The sequence below is a fragment of the Lynx canadensis genome, chromosome A1 (assembly GCF_007474595.2).
Source record: "Lynx canadensis isolate LIC74 chromosome A1, mLynCan4.pri.v2, whole genome shotgun sequence".
In the NCBI taxonomy this organism is placed as follows: domain Eukaryota; kingdom Metazoa; phylum Chordata; class Mammalia; order Carnivora; family Felidae; genus Lynx; species Lynx canadensis.
In genome coordinates this window covers 227,060,534-227,084,586 of record NC_044303.2, presented here as the reverse complement: position 1 = coordinate 227,084,586, position 24,053 = coordinate 227,060,534, and the positions used below count along the sequence as shown (strand labels likewise).

The window sequence follows — 24,053 nt, the reverse complement described above, 5'->3', positions numbered from 1 at the left end:
TTTTCAGTAACAAATAGGTCATGTTTTCTCTGCATCGAGACAAGAGTCACTGTGGCCTCTTTGACCTGGAAAGGGTATGCATGTGAGTTCAGACAAATACTATTTGTTCTAATGCACACTGTTAGTGTTCTTGAAATGCCTGTACCTCTAAAGCAAAATTATATTTCCCATTTAGAAAGAGAAACATTCTACTTATCTCTCCTTTTTCCTTGCTCTATTTCTTTGTTATTTCCAGGGTAACAGAGCCTTTCCTGGGGATTCACAGCCAGCCAGAGAGAATCATCTTCCACATCCCCTCCCCGCCATGACGAACCTCAGGAGATGCCCGGTGCCTAGTTACTACTTAATTACAGTTCCTCCGGTTGTTAACTAAGAACTCAAGCTGCTTGGAAACATTTTCTCCCTCGAGCAAGATGGCTTGCCATTAGTAAAACAATCAGTAGTAATTAAAAACCTCATTTTCAAATATAGTTCATAAGTTTTACATCAAGAAAATTGCTTCTTGTCTAATTCTTTTAAAATGCTGCCCAGAGAAAAGTAAAAGGCCCTTGAAACAAACAAACAAACAAACAAAAACTAAAGCCAAACGATAGCAGCAACAACAAGCCAAAATGCAATGACTGGTTTTCAAATAACAAAACTGCTCCAAATACGGATGAATCCAAAAAAGAGGGTTTTTGTCTTATTGACAAAAATATCGAAAATACTTGATTGTGGATATAGTGCAAATATTCTGGCAGGGACCACTAGGCGCTATAATTATCTTCCATTTAAAGTTGTCGTGCCCAGATAGTCAATGGGCTATCAAAATGTGAGGCACCCCCTAAAATAACTTTAAATGGATTTCACATTCTGCTTGGGTTCACATACTTCGCACTCTTCAACTGTTCAAGAAGTAGCTATTCCAAAATCTCTGAACAGAGTAAAGATTAACTCCCCCAAATTGAAAAGTGTCAAGGAAAAAGAAAAAAGAAAGAAAACAGAAATGTAGAAATGGTTGATTTGATCAAGATCGAACAGAGAAAGGAGCACCTTTTTCGAAACAAGTTAGGTGAACAACACCAGGTGCCAAAGCCTTTTAAGTAAATGGAAACTGGCCCAAATTTATTTCCAAACAAGATGAAAAGATAGAGAAACATGTCTAAGGTCAAGGGAATTCTGTGCACTATGAGATCCGTTTCAAGAACACAAGTGGAGTTAACAGGAAACACTAGAGGGCGTAGTTGCATAGTGAAGCTCTTCTGACATCTAATTGGGGAAACGGATACCAATAGTCAGATGCTTGCTCCTATAAATCCTCAAGACCTGCCACTTCTGACTTGTTTTGAAAAGTACTGAACTTTTAATTGATGACCTAAACTTATCTATTACAAAGGCATTCAAGCAAATACAGAAAACCCAGATAAGGGCTCCATGGAGAATGCTTATTCTCAGAATGATCTGTCTTCCCTCCTGCATATGTTTATAAATATGAATCTTACTCTCCATGAAATGACCATCACTTTTCTTCTGAATAAAAGATTCTTAATAACCCACTTTGCTTATGGCCTTTGAAAGCCATGGGTTGTGAGTTATGGATGACATTTCCCATCAACTTTAGGGAACTGATTATTCCATTTTGGTTGACTAAGTACCATAAGCTCAAACAGAGTGTCTCCATATTATTAAAAGTTTTCTGAAGAGAAGGAAGGAGCGTTTACCCTTCAAAACTCCTTTATATTCATATTCTCTGTCAATGGCAGAGATTCAAATAGATGGGCTGCCCAGCATCCAGTTCACTGATTAATGGAAGCCATTTATTCCAAATGGATTTTGGAAGCCCAGATGTCAGTTTCTGTAGCTCCAAAAGCAACATAAAAAGTCATTTACCCTCTTTTGGTCAATGCATGATTTTCATAGTGGCCAAGTCATGTTCAGTATCTCTTAATTATATTATCTTGAAAATTACAGCCTCAAACATCCATTCTCCAAATAGCCAAGTTTCCTAGATGACATTCAGTTAGATGATGGAGCTTCTCTTCAAAACAATCCACCTTAGAAATTGTATGTTTTTCAACATCAGGATAAAATAAGCCCAATATTAGTTTTTTACTTGTTTTATTATCACTATATTTATAAAAAGCATTATTAAAAATAATTATAATCCATGGGGCACCTGGGTGACTCAGTCGGTTAAGCGTCCAACTTTGGCTCAGGTCATGATCTCACGGTTTGTGAGTTCGAGCTCCACATCCGGCTCTCTGCTGTCAGTGCGGAGCCTGCTTCAGATCCTCTATCCCCCTCTCTCTCTTCCCCTTCCCCATTCGTGCTCTCTTTCTCAAAAATGAGTAAACATTAAAAATAATAATTATGATGATGATCCAAGGGAACCTGGCTGGCTCAGTTGGTGGAGTGTGCTACTCTTGATCTCAGGGTCATGAGTTTGAGCCCCATGCTGGGCATAGAGATTACTTTAAAAATTATAATAATCCAAAGTAGGCTGAATTTCTCATATATCATGGCATTTATTTAAAATCCTACCCCTTGAAAATTCTGTAGATCAAACAGTGAATGACTCAGGAAGAGCAAACTGGTCATTTGTGATTCTAAAATACATCTTTACTACTCTTCTTCTCTTTACATCCATCTGATTGCACTCTTTGTCCTTGCTCCTAAAACCAATGTATTGAATCTTCACCATAATATCCTGGGTAGTACAGTGGATTGAGGGAATTGGCCACTATAAAGGCTTTTAACATATTGATGCAAATTATAAAACTATAAGCTATAAGTATTGACCTTTCCAGTTCCTAGAAAACTGAAACCCAGAATGAAATGTGTTTCAGTAGGAAAAGCAATCATTCACTAGCATACCTATTTCTAGAAAGCCATAAATTTGAAAATTCTGTCAATCAAAGTCAAAGATCGGGGATTGGTAGCCTTCTCTGACCAATGTACCTAAAAATTTAACCACCTCTTCCCAAGATTTTATAGGTCTCCTTCTTTGCCTGATATTTTTTTCCTTAGCACTTGTTCCTAATTAGTTTGCTAATTATTTGACTTGCAATTTATACTTGTATAGCATCTGTCTCCCTCTCTGGGTTGTATGCCCTCTGAAGGCAGAGATTTTATTTCTTTCATTTACTTTTTTGTTCATCCCCTGCCCCTAGAACAGTGCCCATCAATTAGTAATTAAGTATTTGTTGGATTATTTAAAGAATGAATAAACAACAAACACAAAATCTGGCAGAATTGTATTTGTTACAACACTTGTTCTAATAAGGTTAGAAGTCAGGAATTAATGAAGCACAATCAAATGCCAACAACTTTGAGAATGCTACTTGATTTAACTTTCCCCAACAGTATGATGGAATTAATATATATAATGTCACTGCTGGTCACACAGCTTTTGTTAGAGGTTGAGCTAAAATTTGGACCCTGGTCTGCACATCGCTAAAGTCCATGCTTTTTCTATTGTATTATACTGACCCTCATATAATCTCAACCCCTCTAGAAGATGTGTAACAAATATTTTAAAGGATGGGCTTAAGTTACAAAGGCTAATTGTGTCAACATACTCATACCCAGGACGCTCTGGAGACCTGGAAGAAGCAGTTGGATATTTATGAATGGCAGTAAGTATCTCCTTGATACTTGAAAAGCATAGAGTCCCAAAACTCCTCAATTACTCACACCAAGTCTCAGGTGATCAGGGAAAAAGAAGATGATGAAAAGTCACATAGTTCCTTCATGAATGATGGGAGAGGAAACTGCACCAACACACAGATTAAGAGACTATTTGATTAGGGATCTGAAACACTTAATCTCATGCAGTACATAATCACCATGATTGCAGAATCACAGAATCTCCTAAGCTGATAACTTCACAAAGAAAGCTAGCTCACCAACTCTTACTGATTTTTCATGAGGCTCTGTTTCAGGAATAACCATATGCAGGTTCAAGCTCCCTTAGCCAACAATCCTACCCTATGCTGTCTGCAAGGATACACTTCGGATTCAAAGACCAAATAGGTTGAAAGTAAAAGGATGAAAATTATATATATATATATATATATATATATATATATATATATATATCCAAACAGTAATCAAAAGAAAGCTGGAGTGGCTATGCCAGTGATTGTTACCACAATATCAAACAAAAACAGACTTTAAGATGAAAACTACTACTACAGATGAAGGACATTTTGTCATGATAAAATGGTCAATCTCTCAAGAAGGTATAACACTCATAAACATATTTGCTTCTAATAACAGAGCCCCAAAATACAAAAAACAAAAACTGACAGAATTGAAGAGGGAAACAGACAGTTCAATAATAGTTGGAGATTTTAATACCCCACTTTGAACTAGAGAGAATATCAACAGAAAATAGAAGCCTTGAACAACACAATCAACTACACCAAGCAGACATTTATAGAACCCACCACTCCACAACAGCAGAATACACATGCTTCTCAGAAATGCATGCAACAGTCTCTGGGACAAACCATATGTTAGGCCAAAATCCCTTACCCAAAATACCTTAGGCCATATATGTTTCAAACTTGAAATTGTCCAGATTTTAAAAATATGATATGGCGCATTTTCAACATAAATGGAACATTCCACATCCTCAGCAGGGTCTATCTAGGTCAACATCCTATTTTATAATCACAGTATCTCTACAGCAAAGCATATGGGTATTGACCTTAACTGATCAATAACAACTATCAATAGCTTCAGGTCAATTCAGATGTTCTATCATCAAATGAATTACAAAAATGAAAATAAAATTTAAACACCTGCTGCTTCTACTTTCAAACATTTTTCAAGTGGATCCACTTTTTTTCATGTTTGCTGCCATCATGGCCTACTGCTCTGTCCTTCCACCCATTCACCAAGGGAGCCTCCTAACAGTATTCTTGCCTCAGCCCAGCCTCTCTCCAACCCAGTCTCCACAAAGCAACAAAAGACATCACTCCACTGACTGAGACTTTCCAGAGCCTTCTGCCTGCCCTTAGAATGAAATGCAAATTCCTCATGAATGAGGAAATGCATGAATGAAATGCAAATGGCCTGCGTGGTGAAGTGCACCCCTGCTTCCCTGAAGACATCATTTGCTCCTCCTCAGTCATGGTCCTCTTTTTACTCCCTCCAACATACCAGCTCTTTCCTACTCACAGTCTATGGTTTAGCTGCTCTCCCTTTCAACATGCTCTTTAGAGTTTTTCAAAGGTGGGATTATCATCAACCTTTATGTCTAAGCTCAGATGTCATTTCCTCAGGAAGACTTTCCCTACCCCTTCTATCTAGATGGACTTAGGCTTCCCCATAATTTTTTTTAATAAACTGAATTTTGGAGCAGTTTTAGATTTACAGAACAGTTGCAAAGATAGTGTAAAGCATTCCTTTGTACCCTGCACACAGTTTCCCTCACTGTTAACATCTTACATTACCCTGACACATTGGTCACCATTAATAGGCTAACAGTGGCGCATCACTTATTAACTAAGCTCCACACTTCACTAGGATTTCACTAATTCTTCCCCGATGTCCACCTTTTTCTGTTCCAGCATCCCATCCAGGACACCACCGCATTACATTCAGTCCTTACATCTCTTTAGCTCCCTCTGGTCTGTGACAGTTTCTCGGGCTTTCCTTGTTTTTCCTTCGCAATGTGGAAGGGGCATTTGTAGACTATCCCCCAGTTTGGTTTGCGCTGATGGTTTTGTCATTATTAGACTAGGTTGGAGGTTGTTAAGAGGAAAACCATAGAGGTCAAGTAGTCTCATCACAACATAACAAGGGCATATGTTATGAATATGACTTATCATGCATAAGTTTAAGATAAACTTAGATAAGGCAGAATTTGCCAGGCTTCTCCACTGGAAGGCTACTCCATTGGCTCCTCCCACCCTATAACCAATCTACTCTTGGGAAACAAGTCACTAAATACAGCCCACACTCAAGGGGTGCACAGAGATGGGCCTCACCTCCCGGAGGGGACAGTAAGCAAATAAATTATTCGGCATTCTTCAGTTAGGGAGATTTGTCTCTTTCCCCCCCCCATTCACTTATTTATCACTTATTTATATCAGCATACATTCATGGCTGTTCATATTGTAGTTTGAGTTATAATCTTATACTACGTCATTTATTTCATTCCTCAAATTGTTCCAGATTTTGCCACTGGGGGCTCTTTCACGTTGGCCCTTGTGTCCCTCTGCTGTGCCTCCACCCTTTGGTTTCTGGGCACTTCTTGACTTTCCAGCACAAGCCACTCCCGACCCACCTTGTGTAAGAATAAGCATTTTGTATGTGACCCGTTCCTTTTATTGGAAAATGGTACTGGAAGCTAAGATCTGGCGCTAGGTGAGTTTGTTATTACTGGAGTGTCACTACTATTAGGCCTTCTCAACAGACAGAGCTAGGCAATGGATAGGCGTATACTAACCCATGCATAAGCACATAGCTATAAATAGTTGTATCTATCTTAAGCAAAACATGAATTTGTACTGACGTCTCCAACTCTAATCCAGCACCACATGGCTGAGTCTAGTTTGCCCTGTTTTAGTCACTCACTTTATTTCCATTAGAAGTATTCACATAATCTATAATTACCTAGTTCTTAAAATTTATTTGCTTATTTGTTCATGGTCTGTCCCTCACCATCAAGAATTTAAAATAAGAAGCAGAAGTTTGCCTGTTTCACCTTGCTCCTGGGCCTAAAACAGTGCCTGCTATATGATAGAGGTTAATATGTTGAACGCATGAAAAAATAATCGACAGGAAAGTATTAATTATATAATTCTTAGTAAGAAATAACAAAGATGAAATATTTTGAGGCTACCCCTTGACACAAGTGAAGTCATCTTCTAGACCAAAAATACACATATTAATCCATTGCTATGCCCTGTTATATCAATAATCTCCACACATTCATCATCACTTAGCATTGAAATTTTCCCTACAAGCAACTCAAGAAATGGTTAGTTTTCTCCTCCTAAAGTTTACTATAGTAGAGCTTAATCACGTCCAAAATGAAAGTAGCATGTTTCTATCTCAAATGTCCTTATCTGTAACAGATACTACCTTCAGTCTCAGTAGGGTGCAGGTCAGAGAGAAGAGGTGGGCAGGAGGTAGGGAGATTAGTCACCCATTGTTATGTGTTTCACCAAATTAGTCAAACAAGTTTCAGTATCCAAGAATCTTTCCCACCATATTCTAAGAACCACGTGTCATCCAAATGTACCCAACAAATCTTGACACAATTAGTTGTAATCTTGTTGGCTTAGCATTTTTTTTCATTTCTTTACACTACTTAAATTGCTGAGAAGTCATATCTAGATTTGAAAATGACTTTAATAGAAGCCTTAGCAGCAGGACTGAGAGGCCCTCATGAAGGGTACAAGAAAGCAGTTTCAGAAGGATGAAAAGGTGGTTTTACATCCAAGATTTCCTTTCAACTTCCATGAGCACCTGTGTGGTTCAGTCGGTTGAGTGTCTGACTCTTGATTTTGGCTCCGGTCATGAGCCCAGGGCCATGGGATCGAGTCCCATGTTGGGCTCCGTGCTGAGCATGGAGCCTGATTAAGATTTTCTCTCTCTCCCTCTGCCCTCCCCTGCTGTCATGTGCTCTTTCTCTAAATAAAATAAAATAAATTTAATTTAATTTAATTTAATTTAATTTAATTAAAAAAAAAGGATTTTCTTTCAACTTCCAGATTTGAGCTTGGGAATGCTTGATCCTAGGGGATACAATGTGGGTAAGAATAGATAACCCTTCCTCTCCAAAGGACTGGAGCTTCCGCTAAAAAAGTAAGGGGATAATGTTGTCAAGAAAATAAGAAAAAGATGGAATGAGCATGAAACAAATATTTACTGAATGTTCCATGTATTCCTAGTAAACCCTGTGCTCTTTTTCTATTCTACTATAAATATTTTATGTTCTTTATTTTTTCTTTAAATTAATAAGAGATTCCTTACATACATATTTATGTAAAAAAATTGCAAATGTAACATAGAAAAGAAGTTAATACTGGGGAGTGGGGGGGGGGAGAGAAAAGAAAAAAGTACTCTCTTGTGGCTTCTAGAATATTCTTTCAACAAGAATATAAGTAAAATTCCCTGATACTTGTGAGAGAGGTTATCATTCTTAAAAATCTTTTTTGGAGGCGCCTGGGTGGTTCAGTCTGTTGAGCGTCCGACTTTGGCTCAGGTCATGATCTCACAACTCCTGAATTCGAGCCTTGAGTCGGGCTCTGTGCTGATGGCTCAGAGCCTGGAGCCTGCTTCGGATTCTGTGTCTCCCCTCTCTCTCTGCCCCTCCCCCACTTGCACTCTGTCTCTCTCTCTCTCTCTCTCCAAATAAATAAATATTAAAAAAATAATCAAAACAAAATCTTTTTTTAACAGGCTGAACAAACCAAGGAGAGCCTGTATCAATTTCTTGAAGAAACAGCTCCTTGTTTATTTGAACTATATTGTAACTCAGAGTCACGACACAAATGAGTATCATGGCACAAGATCAAGTCCATATATAACAAAGGAGCGCCCAGAGGGTTCCTGTAATAAGAGCTAGATGCATATGGGAGGGCCTCCTGTGCCCAAGTTAAGCTTTGGCCACTTGCACATAATTAGCATACCAAAATGAGAAAGGAAACCAAAGGGCACACGAAGGCAATGAAACTCTATTATTATGATAAGAACACACTGCCCGAGTTTTAGCAAAGAGAACTGATAGAAGAGATAAACACTGGAGAGAAAGCAGGTTTTCAGACGCTAGTCCCCAGAGCATACCACACCTAAGAGGAAGGACAGAAATCCTCAGTAAATTCTCTTCTGGGCTTTGCCTGTATAGAAATGCTTCCGGTTTGGGCCATGTCTTCCTACGTGAGCTGCTTCTGCTGAGAGGCGCCATCCACCTCTACTTACACGGGACCTCATCGGGCTAAGTCATGTAGAACAGCTGTTGAATTATAAGTTACGCTCTGGCAGGGACCATGTGGTCAAATATCCAAGGACACAGAAAGCACAAGCCATAGCGCAGTGTTTCCTGGAGAGACCCCAGGGACTACCATCCATTTATGTGTAATTATAGGCGATTATCTCCTGCCGGTCCACTCCCTGCTGCTACCAACGGTCAGAAGCACACTCCCCCTTCCTCAGTCGCACCATTCTACTCTTACAGGGTCCGAAAATAGAAGGGAACCTAGTTGGTCACATCACGGTAAAGCCACGTGCCAAGCAGGAAATGAGCAAGGAGAAAAGAGTCTGTTCTCTTCCTCCGTGTCTCTCTGTGTTGGAGTATTGTTATCACCAGTAGAAAAGCACTTTTGGAGTTACATCACAACTGTACAAACCGTTTGTCAAAAAAAAAAAAAAAAAATTCACCTCGTTTTTAGCCAGGTGACAGATTCCACGCCAAAAGAGTTGTACCACATAGACGTTCTTAGCAGCTCATCTATACCCATGATCATACAGCAAAATTTCCAGCAGATTATTCAGATTCTCTGAACAAATGCTAGATGAAATTCTTCAACCAGTGACAACCTCAAGAAAGCAAGTGTGTCACACATGGGTAATTTCACATTTACAGAGTCTTTTTTCATGACATTTTATTTTGTGAAAAGAGCAGACATGTCTCTCTGGAACCTTTTGTGGGTTTGTTTTTTTTTTTTCCTTTCAATTTTAGGCTTTTAAAAATAGATCTCTGTATTACTCTCAAGGCTTTTTCCTGTGGTCTGAAGAACTGAACATACTTGCCCGAACAGCTTCAGAAGAGAATTATTAGAAAAGCAACTTAAGAACAAGCTGAAAACTCACAGCCAATAGATGGCTGACGTGCCAGCATCGAACGCACATTCGATCATTTTCCTTGAGATGTATTCTCACTGCACAAATATGAACATGGCCCCCTGGTTCTGTTCATCCTACTAAGACACTCGTTCATTCATTCATTCACTCATTCGTACTACAAACAGCCACTGAATGACCACAAAGCGACCAAGAAAGAGAAGCTTTCCCAAACTCTGTTGAGCTGTGTTACAGAATTTGTTCCCAAACCCCTCCCACTCACTGATAAGCTTGTCCTCCCAGAAGGCAGGCTTGGAAACCCCAATCAAACTCAACAACATTTTAAAACATTCAAAAGTGGGTGTTCTAAGCATACCTGTTGGGCTGCAGATAGCCTGGGAGGACCTGCTTTAGGGATAGATCTGCGAACACTCCAAAATGCATTCTACAACTCAAAGGGACAAGGAGGTGGCCTACTCCAGGGACACTGAGGGCTTCTTCTGGGATGTCTCCGCCTTCTGCTTCTAACTTAACTGAAGCAGCTCCTGGAAATGGAGGCTTTGAGTTCAATACAACCAAGAAACTGTTCGGAAGAAACAATGGTTTTAATATTTAGTGTAAAGTTGATAGCATTTTGTTATGGAGATACAGTCCCACCATTTTCTGAATGATATAAGTGTATGATGATTTCACTCAAAATTACAAAGAAACATATACAAATCTGGGGACACTTCACCCATCTCATTTTCTAAGAGGTCAGAAAATACCGAAGTCCATGTTGATACTTAATTTGTTTAAACTGGGGGTTTGGCAAACTATTGTCAAACCCATGTGGGCTCAATCCAGCTGGTAATCCACCTCTTTCTGTGGTGCCCACAAGTGTTTACGTTTGAAATCGCTGCAGTGTGGGGTGGGGTGGGGGAGACAAAAGAAGGATCTTATTTCCTGACATGTTAAGATTATATGAAATTCAACTTCCAAGGTCTACAAGTGAAGATTCACTGGGACACAGACACGCTCATTCCTTTACGCGGTGGTTATGACTGCTTTCGTGCTAGGACAGGAACCATAATATTTTAGGCCCTCAGAGCCTAAAGTTTACTGTCTGGACCTTTACGGAACAGATTTGCTGACCTCTGGTTTACATACCAAGATTAATGTTATCAAGTGAAGACATTCTGGAGCCATTGCAAGGTTCCTCTACCCAACCACTACCCAATTTTCTTGCCACCGTAAGTTGCTTTACCCAAAAAGTCTGCCCAGTTCCACCCCAGGCTGGCAGCGGCGGTGGGGGGGGGGGTTTCCTCTTCCAAGGGCAACTGGGGAGGGGCCAAGAAAGTGAAGAAGAGAGGGGTATCAAAATAGAAATACACTTAACCAGAGCTAGGAAGTGTAGAAAAGCAAATGGGTATAGAAGACAGTTCTGGAAAGTACCACCATCCGGGCAACATCATCCCAGTCCTCTTTTGGTAAAGGGCAAAAGTCAACACCAGCACAAGATGCCTCAATGGACTCCATCTATTTTCTCTGCCATCTCAGAACCATCTGGCCTTGAGACAAATTGTAACATCACTGTACACGTGGCCTATACAATAAATAAGATGGCTTATAAGTAGTACACAAAGTATAATTTACATATTTTATTCAGCAGAGAATCATTAATCTGTTCCAGTGAGTAAAATGAAGATTCATGTGTTTTGAGAATTAGTAAGCAAATGAAACAAAAATAATTTCAAAGGCGAGCAAATTGCCTCATGATGTGTTCTTTGTTTATTTTGACATTTTTAATTACCTATAAAATATGCCAACATATGCATTTAAATATTACATTTTAATGTTTCTCAGTTGTTCAGGCATGGTAACGAAAAGCTTCTCCTCAGCTTGCCATTTGCTGTTTAGCCCGCAGCGAATGTTAGTAAGAAAGCAGGGGTTAGAGAAAACCAGAGAAAGGGCGGTTCACCATGTCAGCCAGGTGGTATGTATGCAGACATTTTTAACCCATAAAAGGAAAATGCCTTGAAGTATTTTCAAGTATTTTGAAGTATTTCAAATGACAGCATGCAAAAGCGATATAGTTCATGCTCTGATGTCTTCTTACTACATGTTCAAAATCACACTTGATTTTCTATAATAACTTGTCAACTTCTCCTGCTGTGTGTCAGCTACATCACGAGAATGACTGCATCACTTCTGAAGGTAGACCACCCCTTCCGTGACACAGCCCCACTCGGGAAAATAACGACCACAGAGTCCTCAAGAAGTTAGGACAAATAAGGTCCGGAACATTAGCCAAGAGGGACCCACCTGGTGCCAACTTCCTCTCTAATTCAAAACTGTCATGATGAGCCCCGGGGTTTTGAGAATATGGGTAGAAATGAAAACTGCTCTCAAGTCGTTCTCCCTCCTAGGAGACTTTGAGTCATTCTTACTGCTATGAGAAGACCTGTTGCTGACAGCACACTGAGTGCTGAAAGGCAAAGCAGTAAGGGGAATGCTGAGAAAAAATGTTACAGGCTAGTAAAAATGTCCAGGGGTCTAATATTCACAAAGGTGTATGGCCCCCATGCAACTCTCAACACTGTCCGAGGCAAGTTCCTTCCTCGCCCTTTCCTTTGGTACTTGAAGTAAGGGGGGAGAAGGAAAGCTGATGGGCACCACCATTCACTCTGACTGACACTCAGCCAACTGCCTGTGCCTCTTTGTGATTGCCCCCCAGGGATCTCTGGGGCTTCTCCAACCTCCTCTTGCTCACAGGCACACCCCACTCAGTAGGGGCATTTCCAAAGTATAAACAAATGACGCCTGAGAAACTGAATCGCACTAGTCTGTGCCTGGCCACCTGTGGAAGCGTCTCATAACTCCCGATTATGAGTAGACTCCAATAAGGACCCACGGGGAGGGATATTATCTCTGGAGCACATACGCCCTTGTGTGCTGAGATTGTTATATAGCATAACACCTGATTCTTAAAATGCTGTTTATTCATTATGTACAAAAATAAATTTGTTCAGACACTGAGATGTGCTCTCGAAGAAAAAGTGGGGTGTCAACATCCAGGGATAAAGAGTGATATGGAAAGAGAAGTCATTAACTTCATTTTGGTGACAAGAGATTGAAGGAAACAACAGGGACCTGTGAGTGACTGAAGGTCCCCATCTGTTAGCTGAATGAACAAGTAATAATAATCAAAGCTAACATTAAAATGGTACCTACTATGTACTGGGCACTATTCTTAGCACTTTACATATATTTATGTATTTAGTCTTCAAAATAATGGATAAAATAGATGCCATTATGATCTATTAAAGATGACTTAACTGAGGGCACCTAGCTGGCTCAGTCGTAAAGCCTATGACTCTTGATCTCAGGGTTGTGCGTTCTAGCCCACATTGGGTATAGAGACGACTTTTTAAAAAATGAGTTAACTGAGGCACAAAGAGTTAAGTAATTTGTCCAAGGTACCTTCCATTTATAGTGTATTTTCCTATGTTTAAGGAGTGAGGTCTTTTATAACAAGTCTTAAGATTCTCCTACAATATGTTACCAAATAAATGTTATCTCTTCAACCGTCTATATTCCTTGCAAAAAGCACTGAAAGAATTCAGAACCTTGAATATAGCTTAATTAGTTAATGTCACCAGCATCTCAAGATAAAATTGATCTTATATGTCCTTAGATTCCACTAATTTTATACCATAGTATGAGATTCAAAACAATTAGCTTTTACTCTTAGAATATTATTAATGCATCATCTTGAATATGCTAATCAATAAAATAGATTCTGCAAGTAGGTAGGAGGGTAAATGCATGTTAATTACTTGGAATGTCTTAATTAACTCCATTGCTAATGATACAGCAATTAAGGCTTAAATATGTTTAGAGGATACATCCGTTTTCTACTGGGTCATGTTGCTGAGAATCGCTAAAACCCAATGGAATGGAGAGTTTTAGACCCAAATTCTCAAAGAATTCTAATCTCAACGAGAAAAACAAGTAAAACTAAAGTTCTAGACTCACTGCAACATGTTTCCCTCGCACATACACCTGCTTCTGGTTAGCTATTCTTTTCCCTTCTCGGTCCCCATATTCCTCTGAGCACCAGGAGGTACCTCATGGTCATAATCACTTCTGGAAGTGCTTGGGGGTCTGCATCGAGCTCACTGATGAGTCAACCTCCTATACATTTTTTCAAGCTTGTTTCTTATTTCTGAGCCCTGGGAGGGGAGTTATGATGGTGCCTGTGGACTTATCTGGGCCTAGTGAGTACTTAATACAGAGACCAGGGTAGTTAGAGCCATTTTAGAAACTATCTTTTATTGTGGATTAAAGATAGCCACCCTCTTTAAAAGAAAGACAGACTCCAAAGGCGGAGTCTATTTTCCCTCCTCTGAATGTGGGTTGGTCCTGTGACTTGCTTTAATCAAGAGAATACAACATACATGAAACTGTACTTAAGCGATCTGTAACTTCTGCTTTCATGCGCTTGGAACTCAACAACCTACTGTGAAAAATCCAAGTCACGTGGAAAGAGAACCGAGGTGCCAGGTGACAGCCCCTAATGAGCTTCCAGCCAACAGCCAGCACCAAGAACAAGTCACATAAGTGAGCCACCTTGGATGTTCCACTCTAGTCAAACCTCTGGATGACTACAGCTCCAGACTGACACCACATATGGAGAAGAACCTACGAGCTGACTTGGATCAACCCAGACTCTGAAGAGATAATGTGATTGTTGTTTAAACTATTAAGTATTTGGGGTGCTTTGTTATGCAACAACAAGTAGTCAAAGCCTTTCTACACCATGTTAGAGACCCAGGCTAAAAACCAGTTCCTGATGGACTCAGCATTAACACAGGATAAGCCATGATAGCCCCAGAAATGGCCATGATGGAATTGAGAACACTTTCCAATATGCGACGTGGTGACTAAGACCATGGACCTTAGAGCCAGCCTGACTAAATCTGAATCCTGGCCTTTGATTAGATAGGTACCTAGTAGAAGTTATATAACTTTTCCGTGTCTCAGTTTCCATTTATGTAAAACAGAGATAATACTTTTCCCTACCTCATAGGAAGATTAAATATCAGTATCAGCATATGTAAAGCACTTAGAACAGTGCCTGGCACAGAGCAAGTGTTCAGCAAATGTTCTCTATTAATATTATTATTTATTCTCTCTTCTGTTCTACATCCAAGGAACCACCCACTCACAGCTACAGAGGGCTCTATACTTAAGACATACGTAACCTTCCATACTTAGACGGATGTGGAAAGAAGAGGAGTGTCACAGCATACTTCCTGTTTGATCCTACACCATGAAGAAATGGATTTCTGCCAGGTCATAAAAGCATGAATGTGATAAATGCTAAATCTGATCGGCCTCACACCGGCAAGGGAGAAAACCAAAAATCAGAGTAAATGCTCAGTTTGTAGGTCATCCGTAACAGAAATGTCAGACGATTAATAAAACTTTATCTGAGAATAACCTGCTCCTAGGTAGAAGAATCCACACTGTAGGAACTTTGTAACTGATTTCCACTCATTAAGAGCACTGAGCTTTATATGCATATGATGTAGTCCTGGAGGGCTATTTCTCAGGCATGTTCTGCGCTATCATTATCAGACTTATATCAACTTTGTTTCTAAATATTATTTGGTCGTTAACTCTACCAAACAGGTCAGGTTGCAGAGCAGGGCAGTATCCGCATGTGTCGTAATAAAATTAGTTCTAGTGTATTAGTAACACTGGGTCCATTTTGGTTTGGGGTTTTCGTTGGTTTTGTTGTTGTTGTTTTGATTTCATATCATATACACATTTTGAGGAACTGCTTTTGTTAAAATGACACTGAATGATTCCTTTTATGAATGAAACAAAACATAGTAGCAATCACTTCATTTTGCTATAGAATTAGTAAGCAGTATTTTTTTGTCCTAGCCCTTTGTCTCTTCTGTATTTTAAAATTACATCAAGGACCTATTTCTATTTACTTCAAAATTAATCATCCCACGTGAATTAAGATATAGTAGCCATAAGTTCTTTAAATACTTAGCATTCTGTTTGAACTCCTGAACATCTGGCCATGGTACTTCTCATGGGACTTTTTCACTGGAGGCCCAAAGCTGCCCCTTTCCCATCTCCCCCAAGTTTCTAGTCATAGAATTATTGTAGATCCAATTATACGACTCTTATCCTTGTATCTGGACACGGTTCCATGTGTTTTTCAAGACAGCTACGATATATCCATAAATTGATACCCAAGTAGTTTAATCAATTAGAGGTTCTGGGAAAATGTGTTAGGTTTGTGCCTATCTTCAGCATGATAACATCACTCCTCCACATTAGTTATTCTTCTTTCCAAATTATTTATAAGCCTTAGATCAACTTGAAAAAATTCATATTTTCATTTCATGCCTGCTAATCATGCTTTAAATGGTGACTATCAGAGATGCAAATTAATTGCAAACCATACGAAGGATGCACAAATTAAAATCTATGAAATTTAAATTATGAATGCAGTTGTATATCAGCTTCCAGGTCCCCCTGCGATCACTAACAGTCTCACTTATTGTATATTATTCAATGCAAGCTGCATTTGTTGATGTAAGCAGAAATAGAGAGATTTTATGACTTTCTTCCCCTCCTAACTTTTCCTTTTCCCTCTTTTGTCTTCCTTCCTTTGTCTCTGTTTTGAATCTCCACTTTTATGTCTGCCTAACTTCAGCTCCAGGTTACTACCAGATCTCATCAGTCACACACTATTCTGCATTAATTTAATACATCATTTTTAATATTTTCAATTTTACATCCCACCGATCGATTCAAAGAACCTGAATCAGCCCCACCATAAAAAAATGAAAGCCTATTTTTCCAAGGGCATTTGTAGGGTTATGGCAATTGTGTTTTATGTGATTATACACAAAAAGTTTAAGAATATACACAATTTCAGTGGTATTATTGAGAGTAACTGTTGGCAATACCTCTGAATCCACTGTGTACTTGAACACAAGAAATGATTAAAGTAGCCAAAGCTTCTAAATGTAACATCATACAAAAAAGAACCTAGTTAAGTGAAGAGCCTAGTTTTCAGATTAAAACTAAAAGACTCAACTGAAGTTTCCAGACTAGTAAAGTTTTACTTTACATGCATGTGTTTTCCATCAATGCAGCCCATTCATGGCTTCAAAGCTTCAATTAACAAAATATTATAAAAATAGTGTAACATGTCCAATTAATAAAATCGATTTAACTGGAGTATTTCACAGTTTACCAACCTGTCCTTTTAGAAGCAAAGATGGGTATCATTTTATCGAAGAGCAACAAATTAATAATGGAAACCATTTGAATAAAATGTCTCTTGAGTTCCTCAGATTAAAAAGTGTCACAGATTTTTCAAAGCACAACTCAACAAATTCTTCATCTTGGTTTTATTTTGATTTGCATAAAATGTTTTTGAGTAGCATTATGTCGGTATCCTTCATAATAACTAAACTCAAGTGCACACATGTTTAGCAAGATCATTTCAGGAAAAAGAAATGTCACCGATGTTTACCTGGCAAGGCTGTTTCATTTTAATGGCTATGACATGGTATCTGTAACAGCAGAGCTCACAGGTCCAGGAACCCCTCTCACTGATCCATTTCAGCAGGCACAGCTGATGTGTGTACCGAACGGATCCGTCACATCGGCAGGGATTTAACAACTCCCCCTGAAAAGATAACACCTCAGGTGAATATCTGTACTTGTGCCTCTACTTAAAAAAACAAAACAAAACAAAACAAAAAAACCTAACATTTGCTTTCTTTTCTTTCAAAGCCATTTACCCAGATGGATACAAGCATCAATCTACATGAGAAAATTAAATTTTTATACTTTTGATGGGAATGAAACTACAGTCTTAAAACTATTTCAAAGATATTGCTTGATGTTATGACATAAATGTTCTACCAACACACAAAATGTCTGCAAGATATAGCTCCCAATACCCTTGGGGGAAAGCTGTACTATTAAACCTCTTTAATAACTTTTAAGTGGATGGTCAGATGCATTTCCTCTGCAGTTATTCTTAATCATTGCTAAAGAAGAAATGCATGGCATCCCTGAAAGTAGCTTGCAATAGCGTTATGCTTTTATTTTTTCTAAATGTAGCATCATAAATATTGACTTAGGGCACTATATTCCTGAAAGCCTGCATATTCTTACGCAATTTCCTTACTTTTAAAAATACTAAACCTAATGTTTTCTCAGACCACACATTTTGTAAGAGGTATATTATCCTGCTGCCTCCATGATCACTCTCACAGAAGTTTGCATGTACCTCTAACGGAGTTTATAATGTTAGAATTATGTTTCTAACAAAATAAAAAAGAAGTTATTAGCTAAATACTCTTTCTTTCGCAAGGTCAAAGTACATTCCTATTTCTCTTGTAAACACTGTGACATGCTTTTCACATCAGTGAGTCAACATAATTTGCAATATGTAGAGCCCCTGCCCTTTTTGGTTTTGACGTGACTCACCCCCAGTTTGTATTCTAAGACTCTCTGCCTCCGTAGGCATGTGTGGAAAAAGGATTTGTTTCTATCTATAAACCAAAATCCATGTAGCAATTCACAAAGGAGATACTTATGACATTATCATTAAAGCACCTGAGGAATGTGTAACTGTAAAACCAGGTAGGAAAAATTAAGTGCAGACCCAATTAAACCCTGCGTTCGCCACCGGGACATTCTCATTTGCCTTGACAGAAAGGGAAAAGGGAACCCAGGTAGCTGCCGCTGAGTTGGCTGGACTGGACCAGCCGGGCTGGAGAAGAGCCGGGAGGCGAGCGCTGTCCGTGGTGCTGAAAGGTCGACCGTCCTGGGCAGGCGCCGGTCCAGCTCGGACCGGAGCCCCCCGCCGGCACCTCCGGGGTCCCGCAGGGCCTTCCTTACCTGCTCGGCGCCCTGGAAGCAGATCTTGCAGATGGGCTGGTGGTGCTGGTGCTGGTGCCCGGCGCGCTGGTCGCCACCGCCGCTGCTGCTGCTGCGGCTGCTACACACCGAGCGTGTCTCGGGCTGGTCGCTGGCGCCCCGCCGCTCGCCCTCCCCGCCTGCGCCGGCCTCAGGCTCCCCGGGGACGCCCTTCCCCGCCGCCGCCTCGGGGACCGCCGCCTCGGGAAGGCGCCTCGGACCTTCCCCGGAGTCGCCAGCCGCCGACACCTCCTGGCCGGCGGGCGGCAGGGGCGCGGGAGGCGGCGGCAGCTCGTCCGCGCCCCGGCGCCGCGGGACCACCTCCGTCGGCGGCTCGTCTGGTCCCGCGGCGCGCTCGGGGGACGCGGGCGGCGCGGGCGGAGGTGGCAGGTAGCGTGGGGGCGCGGGGACCGAGGCCGGCTCTCCCGGCGGCGGCGGCGGCGGCGGCGGCGGCGGCGGGGGCGGCGACGGGGGCGGCTCGGTGTCCCCGCTCTCCGCCCCGCGGCGCCGACTGCCGCTGTGGCCACCCTCAAAGCTCATGGTGGTGCCGCCGCCGCCCTCCTGCCAGCCCAGCTGGCGGGCCGGGCTCGGGCTGCAGCCGAGGGGAGAACGGAGGGGGTGGGAGGAGAGAGAGAGAGAGGAGTGGAGGGAGGGAGGGAGGAGGGTGGGGAGGGGGGCCCGGGCGCCAGGGGCTAGGGGGCGGGACGGGGAGGGGACGCGGAGGGCCCGGCGGCGGCGGCACAGGCTGCTGCTCCGCGGAGCCGCCGGCTCGGCTCTGGTGGAGGCGGCGCCGAATTCGGCTGCGCGTGAGAGCCGCGCCGGGGGGGGGGGGGGGGGGGGGGGGGGGGAGGGGGAGGGGGAGGGGGACCGGAGCCGCCCCGCGGGGGGGGTGGGCGGGGGAAGGAGGTGGAGGGAGCCGGCGCGGGGCCGACGTGGAGGAGCGGAGGGGGCGCTCCGGAGGAGGGGGGCCTGAGGAGGCGGGTGCGAGCCCCGTGTGGGGTGCGGAGACCTCGGGCTGGAATTCAGGGAGGGGAGATCCCCGAGCCGCCTCCACCGACCCCGCCCCGGGGCCGCTCACGTCGGTTCCGGGGCGGATTACCCCTCTCCTAACGGCGCGGCACTGCGGCTCCGGGAGCCGGGAGAGGGGGAGGGGTCGGAGGCCACGGGTTCAGAAACCGTTACTGGGAAGGCAGGTGGGCTGCGGCAGCCCTGGGCTGGGTGGGGCCGGGGTGGTCGAACCCGAGACCCGCGTGGGAGTTGAGGGGCGCGAGGCTGGTGTCCTGGCTCGCGGGAGCCGGCGGAGCAGGGGCCCGGGAAGGGGCGCGCGAGCCCGGGGGACGGTAACCGCTGCTGCACGGGGATTGCTCCGGGCCCTCTCAGAGCCTTCACCCTCAAGGGCGCTCTCAGGGATCCACCAGAGCCCTAAAAACCGAAGCCTCTGGAACCTATATCCTCCCTCTGTCCGTCTCGCCCCAGAATCTTCCCTGCGTCCTCCTCGCCCCCTCCCTCCTGCAGTGAGTATCCTGGTTTATTTGTAAATATCTTGGTGACATTGTAACTATCTTGGGTCATTTCCTGGACCGGCTCCTCCCTGCTGAACTCAGGTGCCACGTTGTGTGGCGGGTGGTCACTTTCATCCTCGCCCTTTTATAAAGGACTCAAATGATACCTCTCCTCCCTGAGAAGTGGCTGTGTCCTCGGGTCTTGGTTTCCAGCAGCCCAAGGCCAGTTCTCTGCACTTGGACTCTGGGAAACCTTTCTGGGACTTTTCTATAAGCAGGGCAACTTTCTCCTCAGTTCTTTTCTGGAAATAAACTACCATACCTGCAGGGAACGGGACGGAAAAGCCCGCACATGCAGTCGTTTCCAAATCCGTTCAGTGTAAACTCATAAAGCATCGGATTTACGTAGTGCAATGTGCCTATCCGAGTCAATGGTGATGTTCACTCTTCTAACAGTTTAACGTCTTTGGCACAGTCGACTCTCTCTGGGCAGTCATTTTGGGCTGCATTTCATAGCTGAAGACCCAGGTTGAGATAGGCTAAGTAACTTCTTCAAGGTCATAGGACTACTGACAAAACTTTTGAGTTCCCTGACTCCAGATCTTCCAGCTCAAATACCCAATGATTTTTTTTTTCCCCAATCCTTTATAAAGCCTCCTAAAATGGTGTGTCTGGTGGCACCGCGTCCTACTAATAGATGCTCTGAAAGGACTGAGATAAACTAACAGCTGAGATTATTTTTTCTCTTATAAGTTTTGGAAGTAAAAAGTATACGTGGTTAAAAAAAAAAAAAAGTCCCAGGTCTTTAGACATAAATTGGTTTGATTGCAAAGCAGAGAAAGAAGGTCGTGAACAAAAAAGTTCAGAAATGCTTTGTCACACGTGGTCCTGAATGAAATAGTTCCCGGGAATGTCCTCTAACACTTAGCGCCCCTCAGACTTGCTTATTTTTGGTAGCAGAGTGGCAGGCAGCAAGCATATTTTTAAAATAATAATCCCTGAATGCCCTCGGAACTTACCACACTGAAGAAATGTGGTTGTAGATCTGTTTTCATATGTTTGCACCTGTCAAAATGACATTGCACACCGTTTGTATACCGCCACAGGCTTAAGATAGTCATAAGCCTTGATCCTCAGTTATTGAGTTAAAAGCTGTCTAAATTGTCTTTAAAAATCCCCTAAATAATTCAATTAACAACTAGTAAGTTTCTACCAGGCAAGACAAAGTACATTAATATTTGAAGGACAGCATACAAGCCGTGGATTCTGTATAAAAGATGCGGAATGATTCAGACAGCAGAGTATCATGGATAAAAGAGGAAAGAGCCACAGTGCTGGATGTGTCCTCTTAGTTGATTGTTTCTGAAAAACGATGCTAGGAAGAGAAAATTAACTTTCATCGATACGGTGAGTAACCACATAAAAACATTATTTCCCAGCTTCTATGACCTCCAAAGCTGACCCTTCCCTGAAAAAGGGACATGTGTTCATGATCTTCATTTAACTCAGTGAATCTTAAATGGATCAAGGAAAAACACCTTTGTGACCTTGAATGCACCGTCTGCTGTAAGAATATAGAACGTCGGGGAGCACAGAAAAGATGAACCACTCTAGCTGCTGGCATCCAAGCAAAAGAGATGATAGAGACACAGACATCTGATAAAGAATATCAGGGCACCAGCAGGCCACTGACAGGCATCCAATAGCCAACATGCATCTACCAAAATGCTGAAAGGCACATCCAATCTGCTTCCACCTATGTAAAGGAGAAGAAAGATACGAATAATATAACAAATGCCAGAAAAGTCATATCTTAACCCCCACCTACCCACCTCCCTTCACGCATAGGCTGAGTGAAATGTACCCTTCACCAAAACAGTCCTTTCACTATGAACTTGTAAACCTTTAGATACCAGAAGTTTCTTGAGCTGAATCCAAGAATGAAGGAGAGCTAGGAGGGGCCCAAGCAAGTATGTCCCAAAAAATTACTTGGTGATATTCATGGATATCTCTAGGAATCCTCCTTGAATTTCCCATGTTGCTCTGTCCTGAATCTATCCTCTGGGGTCACATTAGGGATTTTAAATAGAAAACAATCCAGGCTACACTAGGTCAGAATGGTTTCAAAATGATCTTGAAGCTAGATTATGTGTGATGACCTTGATATGCCCTTCAATAGGAGGGTTAACAACAGGAAAATTAGCCTGGAGAGCTCTTCAGAATTGCTTTTTGATTCTTTCGAGTTAAACTCTTAGAGATGTTCCAAAATTGTATAGTTGGCACCTTTGGAGTGCACTAATTTGTTTTGTTTTTGTTTTAGCTTTTCTTTCCTTCAAATTCTTTCTGTATTTCTGGATTTACACCACAAATCCAGACACTTAGTTTTAAGGTAGTCTTGTATTTTCACAAAACTATTTAATGAGACATTTTTCTCTTTCCCAAGCCAATGAAAAATATTCTTTAAGCTATACACTATACCATATTTGTAAATATAAATTCATAGCAAATATTCATTATACATATTGAATAATTTAGTGATTAAAAGATGGATAAACCAGCAGGGACGCATGGTAATGGTTACATCTTTTTGAAAAGTGTTCTAGAGAACATTTACTTGGCTGGGGTGCACTCATTTGTCTCTGTGGTCGCTAAGTACAATACACAGAATCCTCAGTTGCCTTCAAATATCTAAGAGAAAAGAACTCTGTGCTATAAAGCAATTAGGTTATGTTGTATGGGTGGGAGTGTGAGTGTTTAGAGAGGATAGTGAAGTGCAATCTGTGTATCGTAAATATTCAATGCAGAGCATAGCTTTGTTGTACGTCAGAGCTAAAACGGTGTCAGCATCATAGAACAGTGCTATGTGCAGCCCAGTCCACAATTTATATCTCCTACTCTCACCTGTCCACTGAACTTCAGTCTCACGTGTCACCGTGTCTCCTTGACTGCCCTACTTAGATGCCGAAGGGCCATTTCAAACCAACCTAGTCCAAAAGCAAACAACATCCCAAACCTGCTCGCTTCCCAGCCTTCGTTATGCCAGTAAGCTAGTTGTTCATTCATCCAGTTACTGAAGCCAAAATCCTTGGAGGCATCTTTGACTGAGTTTTCACATCATACATTCAGTGTATCAGAAAGTTCTTTCAGGTGTACTTTCAAAATATACTCCAAATTTCACTGCTACTTTTCACCACCCCGACATCCCAATTCAAACTACCATCACGGTGCTCCAGGACTATCATATAGCCTCTTGTTGGGGCCCCTGAGCGGCTCAGTTGGTTAAGCGTCTGACTTTGGCTCAGGTCACGGTCTCGCAGTCGGTGAGTTTGAGTCCCGCATCTGGCTCTGCACTGACAGCGTGGAGCCTGCTTGGGATCTCTCTCTCTGTCTCTGTCTCTCTCTCTCTCTCTCTCCCCCCCCCCCGCTCCTACCCCACTGCACTCTCTCTCTCTTTCAAAAATAAATAAATGTTATTTAAAAAAATAGCCACTTGTCACCCTGCTTCTTACTCTTGAATCCATCCCCAGTAGTGGCCAGGACGATCCAATTCAAATGTGAGTCTAATCACGCGTGCTCCTGCTCAGTACCCACCAATGGCTTCCCGTCATACGTTGTGCACTATCAAAAATGTTAGCATGCCCTTCAAGTCTTCCTTCTAACTTCTGGCTACCTGTCTGAAGACATGACCATAGCTTTCCTCCCCGCCCCCGTTCCTCTTCCCTGTTGTTCGCTCCTACCACATTGACCTTGCCAAGTACACTCCCTCTTCAACCTTCTTTCGGCTCCTTATGACTCTTTCCCTCACTTCACTCAGATCTCTGCTCTGAG

The 24,053-nt window shown here is 42.2% G+C and overlaps 1 protein-coding gene across 1 annotated transcript in view; it reads right to left on the bottom strand.

Moving 5' to 3' along the window:
• Window positions 1-19,263, bottom strand: part of MARCHF11 (membrane associated ring-CH-type finger 11) — a 104,304-nt gene extending 85,041 nt beyond the window's left edge. The window contains exons 1-2 of the mRNA XM_030332319.1: window positions 18,706-19,263; window positions 17,327-17,482 (exon numbers count right to left, since the gene is read on the bottom strand). Of these exons, the coding sequence (XP_030188179.1) occupies window positions 17,327-17,482; window positions 18,706-19,263 (714 nt within the window). The remainder of the gene's footprint in view (window positions 1-17,326; window positions 17,483-18,705) is intronic.
• Window positions 19,264-24,053: the final 4,790 nt, after the last annotated feature.